Source organism: Rhinopithecus bieti, unplaced genomic scaffold (assembly GCF_001698545.2).
Source record: "Rhinopithecus bieti isolate Rb0 unplaced genomic scaffold, ASM169854v2 scaffold_31548, whole genome shotgun sequence".
NCBI lineage: Eukaryota > Metazoa > Chordata > Mammalia > Primates > Cercopithecidae > Rhinopithecus > Rhinopithecus bieti.
The window spans coordinates 3,674,573-3,695,792 of record NW_016814470.1 but is presented as its reverse complement, the minus strand read 5'-3'; the positions used below and the strand labels follow the sequence as shown (position 1 = coordinate 3,695,792).

Here is a 21,220-nt window from a genome sequence, read left to right as displayed (position 1 = left end):
CGCGCCCGCTGAGAGCGGGAGGGGCCGCGGGTGGGAGCGCGGAGAACCAGGGAGCGCGGCTGTGCGCGCGCGCGGGGAGGGGCCGCGCCGTCACCCGGAGAGCCCGGTGGATCCCGGACTCCCGCCTGCCGCTCCTCCCGCCACGCACCTCCGCGCACCGCTCGCCCGGCTCCAGCCGCCGCCGCACTGTGAGTACCCACGTCCGATAGCCCGTCGCCCCGTGCTCTGCCCCTGCAGCTTTTTTTTCGTTTAGTTCTGATTTGGGCTCCTGTGGCTGTTGTTTTATGATTATACCTAACGACACCACCGCCTCGCTCCCACCATTGCCAGTCTCTCGCTTCGCTGCCCTCCCCAAGCTCGTCCCTCAAGCTCCGGGAGCCGACGAGTGTTCCCCAAGCTGCTCTGGCTGCTGCTCCTTGTCGCTGCATATGGCCCTTCGCCTGTGCTTTCCGCTTTGGCCCCGAAATTCCGTTCCTTTCCTAGGGACCCCTTCTTCTGACTCCGGGCCCGGACCCCTCCTCTCATTCAGGGAAAACCGCGCAGGGACCCAGGACCCTCAGCTGGGGTACGCTCTCGGCTCGGGCGCTCTCTTCACTGTATGCGGGCCAGGCACAGTTGCCGATTTCGAGAAACCGAGAAGCTGTCATTTCCCAGCCCTGCGCGCCCTCCAGCCACCTCCAGGAGGGCGCGGGGCTTGTCAGCCGGGAGTTAGGACAGCGTTTTGCCTCCTAAAATGATATAAAGGACTTCAACGCGAAATGAGGGTCAACTTATTTTAGTTCGATCCTCGGAGATAAAGATGAAAGAGAAAGATAATACATAAATAGCTTGATACTTGAAGAAGGTACAAAACAGATTAAAGAAAGAGGAGCGAGCTGGCAGAGACAGCTAAGGGAGAGATAAGATCGACAAATGAGGGGCTCCTAGACAAATAGAGAAGAAGGGAGAGAGACAGATAAACAGAAGATTCCAGTCTCCTTGCTGAAGGCTTTTGAACTGGGATCCCTTGTCTGTTTGGAGTTGCCCCTCTGAAAATGGATTTACCTTCAGGGCCGACTGCAGGGGAGGAGCCCTCAGGGTTGGGCCGCCCTGGCCGCAGGCTGCAGGCGCTCCGATGGAAGCCTGGCTTGTCTGAGGACATGTGGCTGGGTCAGGCGACCTAGAGGGCCCCAAACATCAGTCCCCAAGTATCCCCGCTGCTGAGGTCTGCCTGCACAGCTCCCTCCCTGCCTCAGCCAGAGAGCAAAGTGCAGGACCAGCAGCAACTTTTGTGCCTGGAGCCTTGCAATGGCTAGAAGATGGCCGAGATTCCTTCCAGCCCATATGAGCCAGGACAGCGAGGCATGAAGGATACTCAGAGAGGTGATGCCCCTCAAAGAGGAAGCCCAGAGCCCCGGAGCCTGCAGTTGGCCCGAGTGGGAAAGGCATATCTGAAGGAGGAAAGCTCAGGGAGTGGACGACTGGAAGCTAAGAAGTGGATCCCAACAAAGTTCCTTGAGAATCTCTCTGTCCCACGCGTTGAACTCGGTGGAAACCAGCTTTGGTCTGGAATACAGCTAAAATGCAGAAAATGTGGTGAGAACTGCAGGATCCTGGTCTCACTAATAGCTGGAAAGAAAAGGTTTATATATCCAGCCTAAATCTTTCTGCTCAACGAACGTGGGAGCCAGGCGTGAGAGGAGAAGCTCGGGTTTGTGGAAACTGGCAATGCTGTCCCCGGAAGCCGGCTCGGCACCGAGCTGGGTGCGGTGGGGCCGCGCTAGGTCCGGGCGCGCACGGAGCGCTTCGGAGAGGGTCGGGTTCAGCACCGCGAACAGCGGTAGCCTCCGCCTCTCTCCTTCCCAGGCAGACCCGGTTCCCTCCTCCTTCTCCCCACCCCCCTCCACCCCTGCTGTCTGGAGATGGGCAGTGACCGCCCCTCCCCCGCCTCCCCATCCCTCCTCGCACTGCCCCCGCCCGCCCGCGTGCATGCGCGACTGAGCAGAGGGGCGGCCGGTCCCCGAAGTCCGGGCTTCAGGACCCGGGCCGGCAGCACCGGCTGCGAGGGTTGCCGAAGGCGCACAGATTTGGGCGCTGAAAAAGCCTGGATTTGGCAATGGCTTTGCTGTGTGGCCTTGGGCAAGTCACTCTGCGTATCTGGGTTTCACTTCCTTCCCAATCCGAAAACGGGATTGGGTTCCTTGCAGCCCGGGCATTCCTGAGGTCTCCATTATCCCTTCTCCTCCCCCAAACCCCGGGGGCTTTTGTTAACGCGCCAGCATGGGTCTGAATAACAAAAGACGCCTGTCCAGGGGGTGAATGAGTTTGGATTCCCCACTGCCAAGTATCCCCCGCGCGCCCAACTCGGCGCGCCCCACTGGGCGGGCCCGAGCCTCGGCGACGGAGCTGAAAATGGCTCATCTGCTCTCTGCTTTCTCTATTTCGCAGGAGCGGCGGCATGGAAGCTCTCACCACTCAGCTGGGGCCGGGGCGCGAGGGCAGTTCCTCGCCCAACTCCAAGCAGGAGCTGCAGCCGTACTCGGGCTCCAGCGCTCTCAAACCCAACCAGGTGGGCGAGACGTCGCTGTACGGGGTGCCCATTGTGTCGCTGGTCATCGACGGCCAGGAGCGCCTGTGCCTGGCGCAGATCTCCAACACCCTCCTCAAGAACTACAGCTACAATGAGATCCACAACCGCCGCGTGGCCCTGGGCATCACGTGCGTGCAGTGCACGCCGGTACAGCTGGAGATTCTGCGTCGGGCCGGGGCCATGCCCATCTCGTCGCGCCGCTGCGGCATGATCACCAAGCGAGAGGCCGAACGCCTGTGCAAGTCGTTCCTGGGCGAGCACAAACCACCCAAACTGCCCGAGAACTTCGCCTTCGATGTGGTGCACGAGTGTGCGTGGGGCTCGCGTGGTAGTTTCATCCCTGCGCGTTACAACAGCTCTCGTGCCAAGTGCATCAAGTGCGGCTACTGCAGCATGTACTTCTCGCCCAACAAGTTCATCTTCCACTCGCACCGCACACCCGACGCCAAGTACACGCAGCCAGATGCTGCCAACTTCAACTCCTGGCGTCGTCACCTCAAACTCAGTGACAAGTCGGCCACAGACGAACTGAGCCACGCTTGGGAGGACGTCAAGGCCATGTTTAATGGCGGCACGCGCAAGCGGACCTTCTCCCTACAAGGAGGCGGCGGAGGCGGTGCTAATGGCGGGTCGGGTGGGCAGGGGAAGGGTGGTGCTGGCGGCGGTGGAGGCGGCGGCCCAGGGTGCGGTGCGGAGATGGCCCCAGGCCCGCCGCCCCACAAAAGCCTGCGATGTGGCGAAGATGAGGCAGCCGGTCCTCCGGGGCCACCTCCACCCCACCCTCAGCGCGGACTTGGCCTGGCGACTGGAGCTAGTGGCCCGGCGGGCCCAGGAGGGCCCGGTGGTGGCGCAGGCGTACGAAGCTACCCGGTGATCCCGGTGCCCAGCAAAGGCTTTGGGCTCCTGCAAAAGCTGCCCCACCACTTTTCCCCATCCTTACGGCTTCCCTACGGCCTTCGGCCTATGCCCCAAAAAGGACGACCCGGTTTTAGGCCCGGGCGAGCCAAAGGGCGGTCCTGGCACTGGGAGCGGCGGCGGCAGTGCGGGGACTGGCGGGGGGGCGGGGGGCCCGGGAGCCAGCCACTTGCCCCCGGGGGCAGGAGCGGGACCGGGCAGTGGCGCCATGTTCTGGGGGCATCAACCCTCCGGGGCAACCAAGGACGCAGCGGCAGTGGCTGCAGCGGCCGCCGCCGCCACTGTGTACCCGACGTTTCCCATGTTCTGGCCAGCAGCAGGTAGCCTCCCGGTACCGTCGTACCCCGCTGCTCAGAGCCAAGCCAAGGCCGTGGCGGCAGCCGTGGCGGCGGCAGCGGCGGCGGCGGCAGCAGCTGCTGGCAGCGGTGGCCCAGAGGCCCTGGACGGTGCCGAGCCAGCCAAAGAGGGCGGCCTCGGCGCGGAGGAGCGCTGCCCGAGCGCTCTGTCCCGCGGGCCCCTGGAAGAAGACGGCGCGGACGAGGCGCTGCCACTGCCCCTGGCCCCACTGCCCCCGCCGCCCCCGCCGCCCGCACGCAAAGGCTCCTATGTGTCGGCCTTCCGGCCGGTGGTCAAAGACACCGAGAGCATCGCTAAGCTCTACGGGAGCGCCCGGGAGGCATATGGCGCGGGGCCTGCTCGCGGGCCGGGACCCGGCGCTGGGAGCGGCGGCTACGTGAGCCCGGACTTTCTGAGCGAGGGCAGCTCCAGCTACCATTCCGCTTCGCCCGACGTGGACACCGCGGACGAACCCGAGGTGGACGTGGAATCCAACCGCTTCCCCGACGACGAGGGCGCACAGGACGATACCGAGCCCAGCGCACCCAGCGCAGGGGGTGGCCCAGACGGCGAACAGCCCACTGGACCCCCTTCCGCCACCTCCTCTGGAGCGGACGGTGCCGCAGACTCTCCCGACGGCGGCAGCCCCCGCCACCGGCGCCGCCTCGGGCCACCCCCAGCTGGCCGGCCCGCATTTGGGGACTTGGCGGCCGACGACGTGGTGCGGAGACCTGAGAGGAGCCCGCCAAGCGGCGGTGGCTACGAGCTGCGAGAGCCTTGCGGGACCCTAGGAGGCCCCGCGCCGGCCAAGGTGAGCCCCGCGCCCTCCCCGCAGGTGGCGCCTCCCCACTTACCCTGTGCCCGGCGGGGCTGCGGGGCCGGGCGGAGGACGGGAATTTTGTTCCGCGCAGGCGTGGGAGCAGCAGGCCCAGGCCACTCTCCGCAGGCCCAGCCTCTGGCGCGCTGCGAAACTGGGCCCACCCGCACCCTCCAGTGAGGGTTTCGAAGGGAACGGAAGCTGGGGGCGGGGGGAGGACTGGGGAACTTGTGTGCTTTGTTTTTGTTGATGGGAATGGGGAGGAGACCGGCAGAGACTGCCAGACACAGAGACAGAAAAGGGGTGTGGAGGAAGAAAGAGGAGGTAAGAAAGGAACTCAGAGCCAGAGAAAAGCGCTCTCCCGGGTGGGCATCAGAGCCCCAAGGAAGAGGAGAAGAGAGGACAGTGTGGCCTTTCCCTGAGTCCGGCCCCAGCAGTACCGGGTCCCTGGAATCTCCCACCACCCCAACTCGCAGTTTTCCGAGTCTTTTCGCACTCCCGCCCTGTGAACCACAGGGTTCGTTGCTGGGAAGCTACCTCCGGACCGCGTGCGGGGCGGGAGGGGGGCTCTCAAGTTGGCAGGGCCGGGGCTTGAGGGGCAGGCTGCAGCCAGGCTGGAGTCGTTGGCCATTTTGAAAGTGAGTGCGCATACCTGTACATTCGGTTCATTAAAACATGAATCATTAACCGGATGCGAAAGGCGTCATTTGTGCCGGGGACGGGGTACCGGCGGGAGAGAAAGTGCCTAAAAGAAGCCGGGTGCAGAGGGCGGAGGACACTTTGAACGGGCCTTGGCTTGGGACCCGCTTTGTGTTTAGAGTAATTTTCCCGCGGGGGCTAATAATTATCCTGAATCCACAAGGGCGCAAGGGTGTGCCTCGTGCGTCGCTGTGCCCGCTCAAGTCCTGCGGACGCACCAACCTCTGCCACCCCCTCGGCTTTCCCTCTTGGCCGCGGGGTAGAGCTGGGCGTCTTCGGGCCGCCGCAGGGCGCCCCCCTAATCGCCTGTCATTTCTCGGCCGCCGCAGGTGTACGCGCCCGAGAGAGATGAGCACGTGAAGAGCGCGGCGGTGGCGCTGGGGCCCGCGGCCTCCTACCTCTGCACCCCCGAGGCCCACGGTAACGCCTGTCGCGGCCGCTGGCCACTGTAATGGGGGGACCGCAGACAGAGGGCGGGGTCAAGGAAAGCCTGTGAAGAAAGACAAGGAAAGAGACGCAGAGAAAGAGGGAGAGGGAAAGAAAAATAATGAAAACAAGGAAGCTAAGCTAATACTCCCAACAACTTTCAACCTTTGGTTACTTAAAAACAACAATGACAACACGCTCTCTCCACCACACGCACACACATGCTGCAGTACACCCAGACACGGAGTTAAACCCGTAACAAAATCACGCCCGACACCGCCTGCAAGGCCTCTCATTTATTCAGCAAGTGTGTTTAGCCGCGGGGTCCCCTTTGGCTAGGTCGGATCCGGGCGGAGGATGGGGGCACATGGCCGCGCGCTTGGGTACCCCAGAAGCGCCAGGGTAGCTGAGGCCCAACGCTGGGTGGTGGGGGCCGCCCTGCACTTGCGCGCCTTACCAGGTTCCTCGCAGAGGAGGGGTTGGGGGCCGCGGAAATTCGGGCAGGTCGAGGCAGCCGAACCCCGGACGATGTCCCCCTACCCACCCCGAAGGTCGCAGCCTGGGTCGCGTTCTCGGCAAGAGTCGCGCGGACAGACCGGGCGGCCACGCGCGCTCGCGGTGCCCCAGTATCTGCGCACGATGTAGGTCGCTGGTCCCTGGTGGGCTCGGCTGCTCATCTTGCTCTTTTCCAAGGGGCTGGGGCGGGGGCGTGAAGCCCGGAGATGAGCAGACCACGCGCGGGGGTGGGGGGGTGCCCGGCCCAAAGCCTCAGGGCGCGCGCCTGGGCACACAGCCGGGAAACAGAGGCGGCCACGACGCTTTTAATTAGGGCTTGGGTGCCCCGACCGCGGCAGCTCCGGCAGTATCGGGGTCACGGTTTCTTTGCTTCTCCTTGAAACTCGGTTTATTGCCTTCAAGAGCCAGATAAAGAAGACAATCACTCGCCCGCCGATGATTTGGAAACGAGGAAATCCTATCCAGACCAAAGGAGTATCTCCCAGCCAAGTCCTGCAAATACAGACAGAGGTGAGCCAGCCCTTGACCCCATCGCTCCCCACCGCACCCGGGAGCTGGGACCCAGGTCGCCCACAATCCCAGAGGCTTGCGAGAAAGGCTTTTAATCAAGTGTAAGCGGCTGCCAGTTTTCTTCCTTGGCGAGCAGATAAATATTTAATGCGAGCAGGGTGCAGGCCAGATTTTCTGCCTCCTTGACGGATTTGAGGTTCTTTCAGGTAAGGGCAGAGGATGTACTGAAAGGAAATGGAGGGACGTCCTCACCCACATAAAATAGGTCAAAGGGCACTTCCTACCCTTAGATGGCCCATCTTCCCTGGGTGATCTCCTCCAGGGGTCACTCTTCTACTCCCTACCGTGATGCCTTAGAAGATGGGTAGTACCGGATGCCTGTAACTGTCTCCTCTAAAGGCAGAGGGTCTAGGGAAGGTCCCTGACTCGATGTGGTTCCTGAGAAGCCCACCCCTCCCCTCTCAAGGGCTCTCCCAGGAGAGAACCCCTCTTACCTGCCCTTGTATCCCAGGCGAAGATGGGCTTACCTTGGATGTCACAGGAACTCAGCTGGTGGAGAAAGATATCGAGAACCTGGCCAGAGGTGAGGCTAAATTTGTGAAAAAGGTGTACACTGTGCTTGCGGGTGATGGGTCATTCCTGTAGAGGGGTGTTATCCGTGTAGGGAGTGAGTGTGGAAAGACATGGCCTTGGGGGGATCAGTTTTCCTTTGGGTGGAAAGTATGATCCTCTGGACACATTACCCTGGCACAGAGGTATGTATGTGTGGGTGGAGCATGGGAGTAAAACAAACCCCCAGAAGTTTATTGGAAGTTTGGTTCCCAAGGCCCAGATCTGTCTGAATAGCCTTGCAAGAAAGAGAAATGAATAACGATGATGAGAACTTTTGTTGCCTGTGGACAATCAGACAGGACAATCTGGGTCCCCTAAACTTAATGGAAAACAGGACTTCAATGCAAGATTGCAGGGAAGCATTTATTTTAGGAATGTGAGAGGTGTTTTTCTTTCTCTTGGAATTGAGGTATAACCACTTCCACTTTACCCTAAATGGAGTGAGGATGGAGCTTATTTGCAGAATGGGGATCCCTGGGGGTTACTGCTCAGCTTATAAGGAGAAGACTATGGTTTGAGGTGCAGAGTAGGGGAGTCTCTAGCCCCACTTTGCCCTTCTACCTTCCGTTCTTGCATTTCAAAGGAGCCTCTTCTGGTGGAGGGCCCAGATACCAATGACCTCATGGTCAGGGCAGGTGCCACATCTATCCCTCTGGAGTTGGTTCTGAGGGCACTAACAGAGGCCTCTACACCTATCTCCCTGCCCCTCAACTAGCCCATAGATGGTCTTGGGAATTGGTGGCAGGAGGAAGACAAACATTGGTGGTCTTCCATTCTTCCTAGTTACAGATTTACAGGAAATGCCATTACCTTCAAAATCATTGGTGCTTTATAGTGAGGGTTCTTAGCATGGATTTGGCAGTCTTCAGACCTCCTGAAATTGTAGGCAAACTGTTGTATGTGTATTTTTCTGGGAAAGGTGTCCAAGGCTCTGACCAAAGCTTCCCTGATTTATATTGAAAGGGTGGGAGGTGGGGGGTGGGGGTGGAGGAGGGTTTGTCACTTGAAGCGGGAAATCAAGTTTCTGTGGGCCAGCTTCTTAGATTAGGGAGTTAGGAACAAGTTAAAGCAGTTGCCCAGCTGCATAGTTCCTGGAGTCAGGGCTTAGATTCCACCATCCTGAATTTATTCTCCTGGGCATCCTATCCCACAGCCCAGTTTCTTCACCCAAATTCTTTGAATGCAGTTGGTAAAGCCAGAGAGTGGAGGGCCTCCACCTACTGGTCATCCTCCTCAACTCTCCTCTCAGGGTTGTTGGCCAAGGCAGAACCTGGGTGCTTTCTAGGTCCCCTGAGCTCCAAATAACCCTGCTTTACCTCCCACTTTACCTCCCACTTTTCCCCTTTCCCAGACGAATTGCAAAAACTGCTCCTGGAACAAATGGAGCTCCGCAAGAAGCTGGAACGGGAATTTCAGAGTCTCAAAGGTACCCACTGCCATCCTGCCTCATCCCATCTCATCACCGAGCCTTCCACCAGGGTGCCCCGACCTACTCCGAAAGCCAGGTGCCAGGCAACTGGCACTAGGCGCCCTGCAGGAGCCAAGAAACTGTCCTTTTCCAGGGTTGCCGGAGAATGGCTGGGTGGGAGTGGGGTAGGGGTGAAAGGGGGGGGAGGGGGACAGGGAGTGAGGAAGTGGAGCTGGGGGAAGGGGCTGTGCGTAACAGCTCTCACTTAATCAATTTGCACAGATAATTTTCAGGATCAAATGAAGAGGGAATTGGCTTATCGAGAAGAAATGGTGCAACAGCTGCAAATTGTCAGAGGTAAGACGGGAGTCAGGTGAGCGCGTGCACGGGCCGTAACTGCCTCTCGTCTGGCAGGAGCCGCAATGTTGGCTCAGTCATTTGGATTTAAATTGAAGGTAATTTAACAATTATTTTTTTTATTTAATATCCTTTGTATACTCTGATTAGCCTCAGAATGGCAAGCGAGCCCAGCAAACGGCTTGCAGGCATCATTACATGGAGTGATTGAACTTCTTATCGCGGCAATTTCCATGGTTTCTAAATTAAAAATCGAGGCGTAAAATTACCTGGGAAGTAATGCCTAAGTTTGCTTTAATTTTGGTTAGATCCGTCTGCCTTTAAGCGCCATCCCAGGCCATTTCCTTCCTCCGCCAGTCTGCAGTTAGGAGCTCCGGTACCCCCTCCCCCGTCCCTGGAGTTGTGTCTGCGCGGAGCTGCGCCCTGGGGAGAGGAGGAAGCCCGGGCTGTGACCCCGGCCTTTCGGAGGGTGGTCTGCGTTTCCTCACTGGCCCCTCCTCTTGTCTTCCAGATACCCTGTGTAACGAACTCGACCAGGAGCGGAAGGCGCGCTACGCCATCCAGCAGAAATTGAAAGGTGCAGAAGCCAGGAAACAAAGATAGGAGGGGTGCTGGGTGCCGGCCGTGCTGTCCAGTGAATGAATGAATAGTGAGACTAGTGAGGAAGGCCACGATCCACATGGATCAGAATCTGAGAGGGAGAAAAGTGGAAACTGATTTTAACGGGAAGATTATTCTAGGATGGTGGGGTAAAGAGAGCCACTTGGACTTTGGGCGCCAGAAAATCTGCCTTCTAGTACCAATTCTGGCTTTGAGCAGGTTGACCCCTCTCTTACTGTGCCTCAGTTTCCTCTTCTGTAAAATGGGGCTACCGAACCAGAGCAGTGGTTCTAAATCACCAGCCTTTGTCCTACCCTCCTGCCTCCTCCTGATCCGCTGCGTTGAGATTCCCTGACCCCAAAGGGTTGGGTAAGGTCGGGGAGGGGAAAGGGTGAACTGCGCGGTGAGGTGAGCCAGGAGAGGCGCCCAGAGTGACCCTCGCGACTCTCTCCCCAGAAGCCCACGACGCCCTGCACCACTTCTCCTGCAAGATGCTGACGCCCCGCCACTGCACTGGCAACTGCTCCTTCAAGCCACCGCTGTTGCCCTAGGGCCGGCCTGGCCGCACCCCTGCGCCCTCAAGCCATGCTGCTCCTTGTAAATACCCGCTGCCGCGGCGGCCCTGAGCGAGGAACAAGCCATTCGGACCCGACCGATGTAAATACAGACGCCCGTCCGCCCGCCTTCCTCCCGGGCTCCCCGACCTTGCCCGCCCCCTCCCGGGCGTCCCAGTCCAGGGCGCCGGCTTGGTTTCCAAGTGTAAATACTGCCTCGCACCTCAAATCCCCCTACCCCGTTTGAATTCTAGGGCATCGGACCTCAAGGGGTTCACTGGACAGACGGGGGCGGGAGGGGAGAGAGCCCCCTCCCTTTGTATAGCCTTGAACCGGATTGTGAATACAATGTAGCAACTTCGCTGGCGCCTGCCCCGCACTCCCCGTCCCGTCCACTTCTGAAACTCCTGTTCCTAATGACAAAGTGGCTATGTGCAATGGATATAAATGTACTGTGAGTCTCTTGGTTCAGTATTAGGTTCACTTTAATTTATTTATGCTGTAAGTTATTTTTGCTTCCTTCTCCTGGACCCACTTCCAGTCCCGTTTTGCATTCCCCTATGGATTTTGCTTTGTCTATTTTTTTGTTGTAACCTCTTGATGTAACAGCACTTTAAAAGGGCAACAGCTGACTCACGAGATGGCAACCACCTGGAGCCTGTTTGGGGAGACCACCCTATACCCTTGACTTTCGTTTTTAATAATTATAATAATAAAAAAAAGATGTCAATTCTGGGGCTACGGAGGTGGGAGTGCATCGGCGGAGGGGGGCGGGCGGAGCACTGTGCAACAGGTGGGGGTGGGAGCAGCCCCGCGGATTCTGGGGCGCCCGGGGTCAGAATCGGGCCTCCTCAGGTGGGCAGCAGCGAGCACTCAACCTCTCCACTGTCCCCTCCAGACACACTCAATTTTCCCCCACAGAACACTCGCTCGCCGAGTTTAGGACCCTCCCTTGGGCCCGGGATGGAGGAGGGGCATTATGTCATGGTCCTTAGAGCAGAGGTCCCCGGCCCTTTCTTCAAGCGCTCGAAGGCGCCGAAGGTTCATCCATGCCCATTTCCACGCCTGCCACATCGGGGAAGTTACCTCCGGGGCGCTCACAGACAGGGCTCCCTGCCGGGAATCCTAGGTTCAATCAGAATTGTCCCTTTAAATGGCGCGGGCACGACCAGCCTGGCCTGGGGGCGCTGGGGCGGGGTGGAGGTCGCAGCGCGTAAGGTGGGTCTACGCCCTGCAGGCCTGGAAAGGAAGGCGGGACTTGGAGAGCTCGGTCACAGGCGGCCTCCTGTCTGCCCGGCCGCTACCCGAAAGGAGGGACCCCGGTCCGCATTTTCTGTTCGGTCCATTTTAGTGCGAGAAGGGCTAAGGACTCGCCAGGCCTCCGCTGGGGCGTCCGACATCCGGGTCGCGGTTGGCAAGGCCTCCCAGCGGCCTCAGTTTCCACAGCGCACCTCCCGCTTGGGCTAGAGAAGATGTTGCAAACTGCAGAACACTCCTTTTGCGGGGAGGAGAGTGTGGATGGAGTGGGAGAGAGCGCACGGCACTGGGAATCATTCAGCCTTGGCTTCCATTTCTCGCCCTCGGCTGGCTAGTGGGGGTCCCGGGTTGCGCCCTTTTATCTTTCCTGGGTCTCTGTTTCGGCCTCTATGAAATAACACGCAAGCCTCCGTCTATGCGGCTCGCAGAAGGCGGACGGCAGGCCCCGCGCCACCCGCCAGCGGCTCGGGACCGGGAGCCCTGGGCTGCGGGGACGTGGAAGTTTCGTGGCGGGTTGTCTTGGTGGGCCTCAGACGGAGCCGGCGAGTAGGGGCGCGCTCTGGGCCTCCCTGAAGCTGTGCAGACGGGGAGTCCCGCTGCGCGGTACAGCCGGGAAGCCAATCCCTAGAGTCCTTTGCGCTGGGGGTCGGAGCCTTGGCGTCCCAGGATGTTCCAAGGGCTAAGCCCAGAGCGAACACGAAGAAGGTAACAATGTTGAGGACGCCCGGCACACCGCGAGGCAACGCCTCCGGACATACCATCTCTGGGCAGGGCCCCTCTAGGGAGCGGGAACGTTTCATATGCCTGGGACCCACCAGATCCGTTCTCCGCTGGACCCATGGCGAAACTGAGGTCCAGAGGGGAAGAGACTGGAGACCCCAGGGCGCGCCAGGGCCCGTGGAACTGCGACGGGGCGGGACAGCGCGGGTGTGGGAGTTTGCAGACGCCTTTCCCCACCGCGGATTGCACCTTTGGAAGCCGCACTTTTCTTCTCTGTAAAATGGGCATAACCATTACCACCACGTCAGGAAGTTCCGTGGCTGCGGCCCGACAGAGGAGCCTGGCAAATGCTCCTTCCCACCCTTCCTTCCCAATTCCCCCCAAAGTGGAAAAACTCCCAGGCGGCTGGGGCCTTCCGGAAGGGACGCCCCATTTGGGCCGGAATCTCTGCGGACTGGAGTCGTAGGCGGATCCGACCCAGAAAGCTCAGTCGCAAAAACCCTCCCGGGCTTCGCGTCCCTTTAGAAGTGGTTTGTTCCCCCCAAAATGTTAATAACCAAACGATTGGTATGGATGTAATTATCAATAATTATGCGAATTATTGCTGATTGCGGGGCTCGTAGCTACTTTAATTAGTTTACCAGATTCTAATTAAGTTAAATGAAACATTAATAGGGAAAATATGCTTTGAAAAAAAACCCCAGGATTTAAAAGTCTATTTCTCGCCACAATGTTGCCACCTTGCGACAAATTTTAGGCATTACAGCCAACGCCCGAATGCCCAGACTAGGGTGCCTGGGCTCCCAAGGAGAACAAGTGGGGCCTGGAAGTTGGGAGGAGGCAGTTGAGCACAGAATGTCCTCCGGGCTGTTCTCCTGGGGTGTTTGGTTTGGCCTGGTCCCTAGCAGTGCCTACAGGAGGTCTGGCTCTGGAGTCCTAGGTCTGGGATAAGGGACTAGAGCGCACGGAAGCCGGGAGCCCTCTTATTCAGAGGAAACCGGGACCCCTCTTGGACGCCGCAGTGGGACAGATTATCTCTATCCCCACCTGTCCTGGCAAATCCAGAGTGAGAGACTGAGTAAAGTTGGAGCCGCCTTTGGAGACAGCATCAAGTGGTTTTATTTTTCACCCCCATGGGAGAAAGCAGTAAGTCCCTGCCCATCTCCATTTCCTCTGCAAATCAGGGTAACCTGTGTGCAAAAGCACCACTTATTAGACCCCTCAACTCCTGGAACACAGGTGACTCTGTGTTCTAGTGGCACTCGGTTCATGAGGCTAGCAGGGCACTCACCTCCCTTTGTTATTCTTGGTTGTAAGTGTCTGTTGCCCTAAGAAAGTAAGTTGACAGCAGGGGTCACACCTTGCTCTTCCTTGCAATCTACACTGCAGGGCCCAGGGCTCCACAGGCACGCAACACATGTCTAGATGAATGGCTTCCAACTTTGTGGTTCATCTAGGTGCTGAAGATGTCTAACGGAAGGAATCCCTAGGTGCTTCTGGACAACAGCCACTGAGAAGCAATTAAGTTCATTTGCATAAGTTTAATTAAACAGGTTTACTGCTCAGAAAGAAAATCCTTCATCAATAGGATTAGTTTTGGGAGCAGGTGTCAGGTAAGTGATTGTCAACCTAGAAAAGGAAAACTTTGTTCCTGTTCCAGCTGTGTCCTAAAGAGGGTACTCCTTCACTGGGTCATATTTTTCCAGGTCACTGGCACACAGGTCCACCCATTCCTAGCTACCCTGCTCTAAAGCCTTGATCCGTTGCAAACATGTGACTCCTGCCTTGAATTCAGAACACCAACAAAAGCAGAACTGGATCTGTGTGCCCTTCCCGTGAATTCCAAACGGCCTCATCTCCTCTCTCCATCCTCAGATGTTTGGCTAAGAGTACAAACTCTGGGGCCAGATTTACTGAGGTCTCATTGCTGCCCTGCCATTGATGAATGACACTGGGCAAGTTGTTGAGTCTCTCTGTGCCTCAGCTTCCTCATCTATAACATAGGGAGATGAACAGTACCTACTTCATAGAACTGTTTTCTGTTAATATGTGTAAAGCACTGAGAACAGCTCCTGGCATACAAGAAGTGCTATTGTATCGGTGTTTGCTAAGATTACAATTCCCTCTGAGTTCACTTTCCTGAGACTCAAGACAGGAGTGCTTTTAAAGAGTCCCAAAATGGACCCCAGGCCGTCACCTTCCTCTCCTCCAGGGGCCCAGAAAGGGGGCCCAGAAAGGAGGACAAACCAGTGCTTCTTCAAGCCTGGACTATTGAGCTTTCTGGAGACACGTTCATAAGAATCTGCAAGCACGCAGGTTGGAAAGGCATCCTGCAATGCCAATGCATTGACTCTATGTTTCCAAAGAGGCTAAGACTTACCCAGGTTCCCTCAGCAGGTGAGTGCAGAGTGAATGCAGAGGAAAGGAAGTCAGCCAGGTCTCTGGATTTTCTGGGACTAGGAACTGCCTGTGTCTTTCAGAATTTCTGTTATGAGACAAGTTTCTTTTCTTTCTTTTTTTTTTTTTCCAGTAGAGACGAGGCTTCACCTTGTTGGTCAGGCGGGTCTCGAACCTCTGACTTCGGGATCCTTCCACCTCAGCCTCCCAAAGTGCTAGGATTACAGGGGTGAGCCACCGTGTCCGAACAGTTTGGTTTTTTTGTTTTGTTTTGTTTTGTTTTTGAGATGGAGTCTCGCTCTGTTGCCCAGGCTGGAGTGCAGTGGCCGGATCTCAGCTCACTGCAAGCTCCGCCTCCCGGGTTTACGCCATTCTCCTGCCTCAGCCTCCCGAGTAGCTGGGACTACAGGCGCCCGCCACCACACCCGGCTAGTTTTTTGCATTTTTTTAAGTAGAGATGGGGTTTCACAGTGTTAGCCAGGATGATCTCGATCTCCTGACCTCGTGATTCGCCCGTCTCGGCCTCCCAAAGTGCTGGGATTAGAACAAAGTGAACAGTCCTTTTTGGGCCAAGTCCTTCACTCTTGGATTCTATTTTACTCCCCGTAACACCCCCTTCCACATACATAGACGAATAATATTCCAGTCTGATGGATTGTCAGTGCTGAAGGAGAGGGAGTCACACCGACATTGGTCGTTTTCTTATTTGGCATCCCTAGGGAGACATTTAAAACTACTCACAAAATTGCCCAAGTGGCCTCCAAAGAACGAGGTATCTCTAGGGGAAGAACAGAAATCCAGGCACCAAAGATTGTCCTCTAACGCCTTACATCGAAGGCCCTGAGCCAAGGAAGAGGAGGAGATGTCCCGCGGTCCCCTATTCTCGGCTGTTACCTGGAAAGGATCATTTCACCTCCACTGAAGAGAAAAGGAATGGGTTCTGAATGGAACGCTGCCCGGCAGCTCCCAGCGCCCGCTGGTAGAGTACCCGCCGCTGTCCCTGGGTGGCTCCGGGGCTTCGCGCCTGACCGTCCTCTTGCGGCGCGCCTGGAGGCTGGGAGCTGTGCGACCGCTCGAGGCAGATCGACTGAGGTCCCAGTGGCCGCAGGGCCCGCGAGATGGACTACGTGCATGCTCAAGCACTAGCAAAGCAGATGCACCATTTCTCTGTTGGAAAGACATTTCAGAAAACATTCACTAAGTCGTCGAAGGAAATCTGAACGTGGTTGGACTTTGTTTCCTTCTTATCTTACCACTTAGGACTGTGTTTTTGCAATTCAATTACCTGAGGACTGGGTCCCGATTTTTTCAGGGTCTGTGCCTCTATAAGTCCTATCAGGCTTTACCTCTCAGTGACTGGGGTAAAATGATGACAGTAAAACAGTAAAACCCACAGGGTGGGGCTGTCTGGAATTTTTTAAAGATTATTTTATTTTTCTGCCCCTCCCCCCTCTTTTCTTTTTTCTTTTCTTTTATTATTTATTTGGTCAGGAATATTTCAATGAAATATTGGTGAAGCCCTTGACAAATGGTAGATACTCATTAAGTGGTGGCTTTTTTTTTTTTTTTTTTTCCCAAAGGATTTGGTCACTCTTCTCTTGTTACAAGTTCCTCATACTTTTGTCGTTGCACTAGGTCCTGTTATGTTTCGGAGCTGAAATGGATCAACTTTGGCAAGACGAAGTTTCCTTAAGTGTAAGGTACTGCAATACTCAGGATTGTGCAGAGGGAAGCAGAGGCAAGATAGGAAAGATCGCAAACTGGGGCCCGAGAGCCAGATGCAAAATGCACCGCAGAGATGAGTCTGCCTAGGCCCACCTCCTATTCCGTCTCCTAGGACTACTGCATTTTATTTGTGTTAAACAAAAGATATTGCTTGTAGATGAAAGATGTTTTCAGTGGTAAACCGTGCACCGGCGTATAAACGTGGTGTAAACCAACCAAACAAACAAACAAAAAAACCTGGGGCGAAAATATGGAACGCTTCACGAATTTGCGTGTCATCCTTGCGCAGGGGCCATGCTAATCTTCTCTGTATCGTTCCAATTTTAGTATATGTGCTGCCGAAGCGAGCACGGTCGTAACGTTTTGCCAGAAGATATATAAAGGCAAGAAATCAAACTACTTTAAACTTACGGTAAGTATGTGATAGTTAATTTTAAAACATAATTTAAAAATTATAAACTACCCAAGAAATTATTACTTTCTGCATCAATATCTTGTACTAATACCTTTGTGTTTACAGCCAAATTAATTCTAATTATCTCTCTAACATTTTTGCATGGTATATGCAAATATGAAGGACTCATGGGAAATAGGCCCTCTTCCCGCCCGACCTTTGCGCGCGCCCGGCGGACGGTCACGCTCCGTCACGTGGTGCGTGCTGCCTGTGCGTCTTTCTGCGGGGGCGGAGGAGGCGCGGAGGGATCAGAACCCGGTGTTTAGTCGAACGCTGCGCGGGGGTGGTGCAGCGCCGACCCTCGAAACTACCGAGCCGCGTCTGCGCTGCGCGAATGCATTTTTGGAGCGAGGGGCCATGGTGCCCATGGGGTCCCCACGGGTGTTGGGGACCCCATGGGCACCATGTTGTTGTTCGATTCGGGACCCCGAAGAGGTTGCGAGTCGCTGGTTGGAACCTTCCCTGCGCCGGGACCCGAGAGGCGTGACCCTAGCGAGGCCTGGGGCCACCCACCGTGGGCCGGAAGGGGCCGACAGGGGCTGCGGCGGGAGTTTGTGGGGAGGGTGGGCCAGGGCACGCCTTCATTTTTCCCTGGGCTTACTCGGGTCTCGCTCCCTGCATTCGGAGCCAAGGGGATGAGGGTGTCTGCTTTGGGACCCAAACTTCCAGTAGTGATGGAAGTCTGGGAAGGGTCACCACCGTTTGAGCCAACATTTAGAAAGAGCCAGGCGCTTAACCTAATTGGTGTCATTTCCTCCATTTTGCAGTTTAGCAAACAGGCTCTGGGAGGTTAAACCATCTGCCCCAATGATCCTGCCACTGGTTAAAGTAGTTGGGATTTGGATGCGAGTCTGCTTTCAAAGACTGATTTTTTTTTTTTTTTTTTTTTTTTTTTTTAAACACAGAGTTTGGAAAAGATGAGACAAGTGCAGCCTCCACTCTCCGTGTGAGACTTACTCCAGAAGCCCTGAGCAGCTCAGACTTTCCTTCCTACTTCCATTCCTTCAACAAATCAATTGAACACCTTTGGTGTCAGCACCGGGGTTTCAGGGGTGCGTGAGTGGTTAGGTTTGCTGTGGTCATGGAGCTCGGTTCCAGCAAGGGAGCCAGGCAGACATGAAAGAGACTTCTGGATGCTGAGACGTGCTATGAAAGTGTGGCATAGAAAGTGCCCGGAGGATAATGGCCACTTCATTGGGGGACAAGAGAGAAGGTGACATTGGAGCTGTCATTGATGATAACTGCAGCAGCGCTGGGAGGACGGGGACCGAGATCCAGGGAGAGGACCTTGCAGCCACCAGAGTTAGTGTCACCCATCTAGGCCAGCCCTTCAAGGGAGACCACTGTGGTGGTAGTTGCTGCTCCCAGCAGTGCTGTGGCTCCTGGGGGCCGCCGCCAGGGAGTTCGGCCTTTGGGGCCTTGAGTTCTCACCACTCGCTACCCCTCTTCAGTGAAATGGAAGTCATTTGACTAGCTTCTCATCTGACATAAAGTAAGAAGTAGGCAAACGCAAACCTCAGAATGCTAATATGGCGTTTATTAGCATACAATGGCGTTTATTAGCATACAATGATGTTCCCCCCAGATTTACAAAAAGGAATTGCAAATAACCAAAAAGCATATTAACATTGATGGCAGATGATGCTAATCTTCTTCAATTAGCATCCACATTTTTTTTTTTTTTTGAGGCGGAGTCTCGCTCTGTCGCCCAGACTGGAGTGCAGTGGCGCAATCTCGGCTCACTGCACAAGCTCCGCCTCCCGGGTTCACGCCATTCTCCTGCCTCAGCCTCCCGAGTAGCTGGGACTACAGGCGCCCGCCACCTCGCCCGGCTAGTTTTTTGTATTTTAGTAGAGACGGGGTTTCACCATGTTAGCCAGGATGGTCTCGATCTACTGACCTCGTGATCTGCCCGTCTCGGCCTCCCAAAGTGCTGGGATTACAGGCTTGAGCCACCGCGCCCGGCCAGCATCCACATTTTTATTCATTTATTTAGAACAGGTAGGGCTGGTGGTTTCATAAATGCCTTGTTGTGGAAACTAGCATGAGATAGACCTAGTTATTGGTTCAGCATTTCTGGCTACATGAGCATGTGTTACTTTGAGCCAGAGGTAGATTTTTTGTTGTTGTTTGTTTTTCTGAGATGGAGTCACCCAGGCTGGAGTGCAGCCTTAGTAGAGATGGGGTTTCACCATGTTAGCCAGGCTGGTCTTGAACTCCTGACCTCAGGTGATCCACCTGCCTTGGCTTCCCAAAGTGCTGGGATTACAGGCGTGAGCCACCATGCCTGGACTTTTTTTTTTTTTGAGATAGAGTCTCACTCTGTCACCCAAGCTGGAGTGCAGTGGTGCGATCTTGGCTCACTGCAACTTCTGCCTCCTGAGTTCAAGAGATTCTCCTGCCTCAGCCTCCCAAGTAGCTGGGACTACAGGCTCACCTATTAAAATTAGACCATGCTGGGTAAATTTTTATTTTTATTTATGTTATTTATTTATTTATTTTTGAGACAGAGTCTCAGTCTCTTCCCCAGGCTGAAGTGCAGTGGCATCATCTTGGCTCACTGCAAACCCCTCCCCCCGGGTTCAAGCGATTCCCCTGCCTCAGCCTCCTGAGTAGCTGGAACTACAGGCATGTGCCATTGCCCACACCTAATGTCTGTATTTTCAGTAGAGACAGAGTTTCACCATGTTGGCTAGGCTGGTCTGAAACTCCTGACCTCAAGTGATCTGCGTGCCTCAGCCTTCCAAAGTGCTGGGATTAAAGGCGTGAGCCACAGCACCCTGCCAATTTTTTGTTTGTCTGTTTTTTCTTGTCGAGCAATTTTGCAGAGGAGAAAGATCTGAGTTCTAGTTCTCATTCCACCTGAAACTGTTTGTGACCTTGGCCTGCTCCCTGTACCTCTCTGTTTCTGGTTCTGTTTTATTTTCTGCAAAGTGAGGAAACTACCCTAGAGATGATCCTTGACATTTTTCAGCATTGAAATGCTGTCATTCTTGCAACTGGATAACTGAAGGACGTTTTTGGGTAATTATAATTTTCTGATATTCTGCATTCTCCAAGTACCATGAAAAAAATAATAATAATTAGCAAGATGTAAAAATTCAAGAGGGTTTGTGTTTTCTCTTTTAGAAGGGTGAAGCAAGCTGGTCATCCTGGAGCCATGGAGGGCCCCAGGAACAGACCACAGGGGCGGCTGTGGATCTAGGGCCTAGGACCTGCTGAATCGTATCACAACACGCTTCTAAGCTCCAAAGGCCAGTGCAGAGGAAGCAGGAGGCGGGTGAAGGGGAGGGGATACATTGGCTTAGCATGGAGGTGGAGAGGAGGCAGCACGGAGGGGCTTAGGGGAGAGCCGAGTGCACCATGACTTCGTGGGAAGTCCCAGGCCCCCACAGACCTTGAGGGAATAGGCATTGCAGGCAAGGAGAGTGTGGGTGGCAGAGAGGACTGGACTGGTGGGTAGGCTTGGAGCTGCGGTGGGAGCCGGCTTCTGCCGCCTTCAGAGTTGCTGGCTTCTCTTCACTCTGCAGGCCTGAAAAGAACTGAGTCCTGGCAATCTTCCCTGAATGTTCTGGACTACAGAACCCCAAGAGATGAGGAGTGGTCCCCCTACCCTGTCTGAGGTGGTACTTCCCACTGCCTTGAGTAGGAGAGGGCAGAGCCAAGTTTATTTTGAATAATTAAGAAATGGGCTGTTTCATATGGAAAAATGTCAGTGAAGACATGAACTTTAGGATTCTCTAAAATGATGTAGTGTTTCCTTTACAGACATAGAGCATTGCGTGTTTTCTTGTATCATTTTATTTGAAGCAGGAAGGGCTGGGGACTCCCATCAGCCCCACCGGAGGGAGGGAGGAAGGAGCGGGGATGTGGAGAGAGGCCCCTGTGGCTTTGTTTATGTGCAGACCTGGGAGGAATGGCATTAGTGGTTTCAGGAGGTGTTGCCCTGGGATTGTAGCACAGTGACAATGTGCTGTTCACATGCCTGACCCTGAAGCTCCAAAGGCCCCAGACACAGAGCGTGGCCAGAGCGGAGTTGGAGGGGGCCTGAGTGTGGGGGAGGACCCACTCCCCCAGGCTGCCAGAAATTCCTTTGAGCTGCTCATGCTCTGAGTCAAGTCTTGTTCTTATAATATCTCTTTTGAAGTGCACTCTGCCACCTAATTCACCTCAATGGGAATGAGTTTTTCCAAAGTTAGGCTGAAGGGAGGTGGAGTAGGCAAATTGGTTTGTGTGCCCACAGCTCAGAGGGTGGCCTGGAGGAAGAGGCAGGGTCAGCTGCGGCCAGCTGACCTCTCAGAGGGAGTTTCTTTCAAGCCTGCTAAGCCTGGTGTGCCCAGAGCTCTTG

At 55.6% G+C, this 21,220-nt stretch overlaps 1 protein-coding gene and 1 long non-coding RNA gene across 2 annotated transcripts; one reads left to right on the top strand and one right to left on the bottom strand.

Annotated features, from left to right (window-relative positions):
- The first annotated feature begins 43 nt into the window (after positions 1–43).
- On the top strand, positions 44–11,041 carry SKOR1 (SKI family transcriptional corepressor 1). Its single transcript, XM_017851083.1, is given in 10 exon segments — positions 44–188; positions 2,428–3,483; positions 3,485–4,631; positions 5,666–5,756; positions 6,681–6,788; positions 7,300–7,371; positions 8,752–8,826; positions 9,091–9,165; positions 9,677–9,742; positions 10,222–11,041. Coding segments are annotated over 9 exon segments (2,775 nt in total). The 5' UTR covers positions 44–188; positions 2,428–2,437; the 3' UTR covers positions 10,317–11,041.
- On the bottom strand, positions 10,787–15,604 carry LOC108514699 (uncharacterized). The gene is made up of 3 exons (XR_001881302.1): positions 15,435–15,604; positions 13,588–13,925; positions 10,787–12,255 (listed from the first exon to the last, which is right to left on the bottom strand). It is a non-coding gene; the product is annotated as an uncharacterized LOC108514699 (long non-coding RNA).
- Between the last annotated feature and the right edge of the window lie 5,616 nt (positions 15,605–21,220).